Genomic DNA, 6,739 nt, shown 5'->3' with positions numbered 1-6,739 from the left:
TGGATGCAGGCACAATCTTCCTCTCGGGCTCGCTTCAACATTTTTGATTGCTTTTTGTTGGCTCGTTGATCCTCGCAAGTCTAAACGTATATAAGTTGCTAGGATTTGCTATAAAGGGGCGGGGTGGGATTAATTAGAATCTGAAAAAAAATTAGTAGAGGCGTAAGGGAGGGGAGGTCAGGTGGTAAGTTTGAACTTTTTTAGCGGCCCATGACTAAAATTCTAGCCGTTTGACTTACGATACTGCAAATGGAGAACCGGACGAACGAACGGACGAGCGACGACGAATGAAAACGGACGAAATTACAGAAGCAAGAAGCAATCAGCGCTTTATTATTAGGTAAAGATAAAGATAAAGATTAGGTATAAAGATTGGATTTTGTATTACTTTTCATGTTGCCAATTTGAATCAAATTCAGATACTTTTGAATTCAAACCTTCCAAACATTTGTGGGACAATTTTTTATGGAACCAAGTATAAATCTTGGGAGTCTAGGAAAATTGGTCCCATGAAGTTTTCTGGTTTATTAATTGTTTTTTAGGGATTCCCGGTTTATTAATAGAAAAACTGTTCAGCACCAAATATTCTCTCTCCCTAGTCTCCGAACCGGCCCACCAGGCCCAGCCAGCCTCCCTGGAAACGAAACCTAGCCCGATCCCCACAACTCTGTTCCTCACCTCTCTCCCTCGTATCTTCCCTGAAGCTCAGACAGTCCCCGTCAGGTCCACCCCGGCCGTCCTCGCCGCAGCCGAACCCTAGCCGCCGGCGCGCCGTGCCCTTGGGGCTCGCCGCCGCCGCCACCCATGGCGACGAAGCAGCCGCCGCCGTCCTCTTCCACATCGGGGGCCGCGGTGTCCATGAAGGACTACCTCAAGCGGTACCAGTCGGGCCCCGCCGCCGCCGGCGACCAGAAGAAGGCCAAGAAGAAGAAGAAGAACCCCAAGCCCTCGGCCGGAGGGGTGCTAATCGTCGACGAGGACCCCGTGTGGCAGAAGCCGGTGCAGATCCCGGAGGACGAGCCGTCGTCAGGTATGCATCTCCGCCCCCAACCCACCCCTTCCCTTCGTCGTGGTTCGAGCCTGATTGGCGAGGATTTCGCCAGATCCGCGGTGAGTTTTGACTGGAATCGGGCGTGTGGTGGGTTGTCCGCAGGGGACGAGAAGCCTCAGGTGGACGAGGACATCGAGGTGAAGCGGATGCGGCGCATGGAGGCGATCCGCGCGGCCCGGCCCTACAACTCCATCGCTAACGACGGCAGCGGGTGGGTCACTCTGCCCGTTCCGGAGCCTGAGGGCAGTGGCTCGCCCCGCCGCCGTCGTAACGACACTCCGTCGCCTGAGAGGGGCGGCGGTGCCGCCGGGAGGAAGGAGGACCTCTCTCCCCCGCGGCGAAGGCAGCGGCGGGACACGCCGTCTCCTAAGCGTGGAGGTGCTGCGGGGAGCGATATTTCGCCGCCGAGGCAGAGGCAAAGGCGGCGTGACACGCCCTCGCCGGAGGGCAAGGGTACAGGAGAGGGAGGCGATCTGTCACCGCCACGGAAGTCCAGGCGGCAAGACGATTCCTCTCCTCCAAGGAGACGAGCTCGCCATGATTCCGAGGAGCCCCAGGACATCTCACCACCACGGAGGCGCACGAGGCACGACTCCGAGGAGCCTCAGAACCGCTCCCCCCCTCGGCGCCGGACACGGCATGACTCGGAGGAGCCTCAGAACCGCTCCCCCTCTCGGCGCCGGACACGGCATGACTCGGAGGAGCCCGGAGACATCTCTCCGCCACGAAGACGGAAACGCCAGGACTCTGCACAGCTGGACAACCCGTCACTCGCAAGAAGACAAAATTTGGGACAGAGCCTGGGGGATGGGGATATTTCTCCACCAAGGAAGGGTCGGAAGTCTGCATCAGATGATTTATCTCCACCTCGTAAGGAGAGAGACACTTCTCCTCCAAGGAAGGTTAGAAAGGAAGGAGCTCAGAAAGAGACAATGAGAGCTGGGTTGATGTCAGCAGAGGAAGTTAAAGAGGACATCAGAAAGATTAAGGAGGATGAGAAGCTCAAGTGAGTGATACTTCATGTCTTCGAATACATATGCTTACTCCTTTTGCTAAGATTTGTAATATGTTGTATGATATCTGTCTTTTAGGTTTGCAGCACAGGACCCTTCGTTCACTGGTAAAGGGGCAAAGGTAGTGTTCCGAGATAAGGAAGGTATGAACTGTGCATTATCATGTTTTGGTCATTTTGGTGGTAGTTACCTATGTAGACATTCTAGTTTCAGTGGTAACATTGCTTTGTAACGTTTCCCAGGAAAAAGGATAAATCAAGAAGACATACAGAAGGCAAAGAAAGACGAGAAGCCAAAGGTAAATATATGCTCTTGCTCTGGATTTTTAATTAGCCATCTTTGTGTTTTATCTGGACATCTGGTTAATTGACATGAAAATTCATATGTTTCTAGTAGTATAGAATATAGATTTGAGCAATTGTTTTGTGCTAATTATCTTATCCTGATATTGTGTCGTGTTCTTGTGGCAAAACTGTAGAAAATGGCAAAATGCACTATGCCACACACTTTTCTTTGCCCACAAGCACCAACATTTGTGAACTTCTTTGGATAAATTGTTACCTTGGGATTGTTAGAATAGAGGGTGTGCAATGTGCAGGGTGCCTAGACGAACACCTCTTCTATGTGTAGAAACAAAATAGGCACTACATATAAAAGGATAACTACTGATCAGCAAACAGAAAAGCTATGAAAGCTCCCACTAGTACTATAAAGATTATACAACATTAAAAGGAACAGGGCTTGTTAATACCAACTTTATTCACTCTCATACAAATTGTTATTTTTGCATAACCAAAATCTGGTTTCCTTTTATGTCAAGTTCCCCTGTTCCCTGTAAGTTCTCTATTCAGGTTGTGAACTACTGATCCATACAAATTCAGATAAGACACATGGATATGAGGGAGATCAATTAGTTGAAACCATCTCACTTATTTGTAAGTTTGTCGTAGAATGGAACAAAATGCAGCAAATGATTGAATAATCACTCATCATACCTTTTCCTCTTCCTCGCTTATCTGAAGTCATTTCAATACATGATCTCTATCTTGGGTGCCGCTGCCTATAGCTGATACATGATAGCTGGTGTTCTTATTTGCAGGAAAAACATATAGAATGGGGTAAAGGTTTGGTGCAGAAACGGGCAGCCGAGGCTCGAGTGAAGGAGCTTGAAGATGTGAAGGATCAGCCATTTGCGAGAACAAGGTACTTTTTCTTATTGAACTTGCTTATAAAGGGGCATGATCCTTGTTGAGTTCATTTGAGAATTTGTGTAATCGACAATACAGTACCTGCTTTGAACAGTGTACTCTTTATTTTTGGTGTCTGTGTTGTCTGCTTTTTATGTTGAAATGAACATGGAGTTTTATAACTGACTTAGAAGTATTTAAAGTTGAGTTTGTTTACGTGCAGGGATGATCCTGAGCTTGACGGCATGCTCAAAAACAGACTCCGATGGGGTGATCCTATGGCTCATCTTGTCAAGGTAACTGCAGCTTTTGATTTGGAGTTGCTTAATTGAATCTGTTGATGCTATTTCTTCTGGTTAATGGTTGATATGTGTGCTAATACATTGCAGCGCAAAGATACAGACTTTCTTCTCAATGACTTGGGAGATGATGAAAAGATGAAGGAATCTGGATTTATAGTTCCTCAAAATGTACCTGCTCACAGCTGGCTGAAGCGTGGGGTAGATCCTCCTCCAAACCGTTATGGCATAAAACCAGGCCGTCATTGGGATGGAGTGGACCGCAGCAATGGTATGTGCCTTTCAAATTTATTCAGTCTCCCTTTCTTTCTTTTTTTAACTGCGTGCCTCTTGGCCATGGCAAAAGAACCAGGTTGGCTTAAATTTTTGGTATGAAAATATAGCACCTTCCTGTGTGAGCTACCTAGTATGTGTGGATGCTGCTATTTAAATAAACCACTAGGATTGTTTGAGTTTTACTTCATACCTTCGTTGTTTTGAAGATTTGTGTTTCTTTTAAGAGTGCCATCTCTTTGTTGTGTTGGTGGATGATAGGTGAAAAATACATTATTTTAACCTGCTCAACAACTGTATAAACTGTTAGTCATGTTTCTGATACAGTTGTTGCAGTTGGTCCATTCATTTGTTTTCATATCATGTTTTTCATAGCCAAGATATGTTTCTCTGGGCGAATTGTTCGAAACCTGGTTATGGTTACAAAATGAGATGAGAAAAACGGTACTTCCTCTGTAAACTTTATAGTGATCTAAACAATCTTATATTAGTTTACAGAGGGATTACTAATATATATCGTGTCGGCAAAGAAGAGAACATGTTCACAGACATTGTCCGTTGCTCATTGTAATCCTATACTAATTTGTCTGCTACTCTATATGAATTCACATAGCTTGTCTTGGGTGCATTTTAACTTATAGAACTTTCCGTCCATCATCTGTTGGTTCAGATATATGTTCTGGTTCAGTTGTAATGCGCTTTTGCCACCATGGGTGTGTGGCAGCCATCACTAAATCCATGTACATGTGTTTCCAGGATACGAGAAGGACATGTACAAGCTAAAGAATGACAAGCAGGCCACGGAGCAGGAGGCCTACCTTTGGTCCGTCGCAGATATGTGAGCGCCGCAGCTGTCCCAAGAACATGTCCGATGGCATGCTGGCTGGATCAGTTGCTGAGGTTGCCCAATGTGCCTGAAAGGAAAGGAAGCGATGCCCTTGAACATCATTTCTTCGAACACATGATGACCGTAAGTGATTTGCTCGAGTAGCCACGCAGTGCTTGGAAGCTCAGTGGAGCGACAGTTTTGTTGTGTATTTGCTGGGATTCTGCCACTAGATTCTCCTTGACACATATAAATATTTTGTAACATGTATGTTTTTGCACAGAAGAGTATTGGTGCCATCCTTCTGTTGTATATGGGATTTGGCTGAAACATAGAAACTTTTAGTGAGCAAGTCTGGATTTGCCTGGGTCAGTTTTGTGTAAATGATTGTTGCAAGCATCTGTCAGCTTAGGGAGAGTTACACGAGTAAACCAGAGCCCAGCCAACCAATGGTGTCAACAAATATAAGATGTAAGAGTACTTCTCTGCAGAAAACACACACTAGTCAAATCCAATTGATATTTTTCTGTAAAGAGAGCAAATTTCTGCAAATCACATAGTAACAAATACTAATAAAGACTAACAGACCAGATGGTTGCTGCATTTAAAAATAATAATGAGTTTTAGTTTTACTTAAAAAATGAAGGCAAGGGAGGAACACAATTTTAGTTCTAATTTTTTATTTTCTTTATTGGGAGGTTCTCCCAACCCTATACAACCCCTAATCCTAAACCCTACACTAAGTGCTCTACTCCCCATGTACTGCTACTTGGTGACAACCCTGCTAAGGCCCACGTCTTTTAATGCAATCGAATCCACCGTCGCCGAGTAGTATGGGACTAAACGAACCCCGATAGTAGTTCAGTTCCCTTACTCGAGTGGCCGCCGCCCAATGACGCCTCCCCCGCACCCCGACACATCTATGGTGCGGGGAGAACGGAGGTGTCACCGGTGGTGTGCACGTTGGTCTCCGCTCCCATAGGCTAGAGTTTTGGTCGGGGTCGAGTGAACTGGTCGAACGATACCCATCGAACTATGTGAGAGCTATATCTCGCTTCACGTGAGATGGAACAAGCTCACCAGGGATCACTCCCAGGTCTCCTCGACGCTGCGCATAGCTGCTAGCCACTGAGGTACTATTGTGTATTGGAAGAATATAAAGCACGACATAATTGAGGAAAGAGAGTCGGTTTTTTCCACGGGTTCTTTCAGTTCTTTTTGTTTTTGTCTTTTATTTATTTTTTCACCAGTTTTCTTTGTCTATTTCTCTGTTATTGGGTTTTTCTCTCTCGATTTTTTTGTTTTCTGTTTTTACACCGGTTTTCTTCGTTTCTTTCTTTATTTTTACTTTTTTTCTTTGTTTTAGTTTGTTTTCTATGTTTCTTTCACGGTTTTCATTGCCTTTTTTTTATTTCATTTCTTTTTTCTTCATTTTTGTTTGTTTCTTTCTCATTTTTCATCGATTTTCACTGTTTCTCTATACACATTTTTTGTATATATCTAATAAATTATTCTAATACGTGTTTAACATTTTTAGAATACAAGATCAACATTTTTAATACCTGGTCAACATGTTTTCTATACACATTTGACATTTTTCAAATGTTTGATTAAGATTTTTTAAATACAAGATTAACATTTTTAATACATGGTCACTTTTTTACTTAGACATTTAACATTTTTTCAATGCTTGATTAACATTTTTCAAATACAAGTTTAACATTTTTTAGTACAATACAAGATTATCATTTTTAACATACATGGTCAACAATTTGTCTTTATATATTTAATTTTTAAATGCTTTATTAACAATTTTCAAATATTTTTTATACATTTTTTAATACAATACAAGATTAACATTTTTTTTCAAAACATGGTAAAAAAAATTTATACACATTTAACATTTTTCAAATGTTGGATTAACATTTTAAATACTTCTTTAGTTATTTGTTTCAAATGCTTGATGAATATTTTTTAAATACATGATCAACTTTGTTCACACACATTGTATATTTTTCATATACATAGTAAATTTTTTCTATACACATTTATTATTTTTTAAATGCATGATTAACATTTTTCAAAACATT

The 6,739-nt window shown here is 42.9% G+C and overlaps 1 protein-coding gene across 1 annotated transcript; it reads left to right on the top strand.

Moving 5' to 3' along the window:
- Positions 1-617: 617 nt before the first annotated feature.
- LOC109783124 (uncharacterized) lies at positions 618-5,021 on the top strand. Its single transcript, XM_020341726.4, has 8 exons — positions 618-1,030; positions 1,154-2,057; positions 2,143-2,207; positions 2,307-2,362; positions 3,164-3,267; positions 3,475-3,547; positions 3,641-3,821; positions 4,580-5,021. The coding sequence occupies exons 1-8, from the start codon at positions 805-807 to the stop codon at positions 4,663-4,665; spliced, it is 1,695 nt and encodes a 564-aa protein (XP_020197315.1). The 5' UTR covers positions 618-804; the 3' UTR covers positions 4,666-5,021.
- The last annotated feature ends 1,718 nt before the right edge of the window (positions 5,022-6,739 follow it).

This window comes from Aegilops tauschii, chromosome 7 (genome assembly GCF_002575655.3).
Source record: "Aegilops tauschii subsp. strangulata cultivar AL8/78 chromosome 7, Aet v6.0, whole genome shotgun sequence".
NCBI classification, from domain to species: domain Eukaryota; kingdom Viridiplantae; phylum Streptophyta; class Magnoliopsida; order Poales; family Poaceae; genus Aegilops; species Aegilops tauschii.
This window is presented reverse-complemented; position numbering and strand designations above follow the sequence as displayed.

What these genes read in the sequence shown, in the direction of transcription:
- LOC109783124 (XM_020341726.4), top strand. Translation starts at nt 805, where the DNA reads ATGGCGACGAAGCAGCCGCCGCCGTCCTCTTCCACATCGGGGGCCGCG. An exon ending in AGAAAGACGAGAAGCCAAAG is followed by an intron (nt 2,363 to 3,163) that starts GTAAATATATGC and finishes TCTTATTTGCAG; the next exon opens with GAAAAACATATAGAATGGGG. An exon ending in CTATGGCTCATCTTGTCAAG is followed by an intron (nt 3,548 to 3,640) that starts GTAACTGCAGCT and finishes AATACATTGCAG; the next exon opens with CGCAAAGATACAGACTTTCT.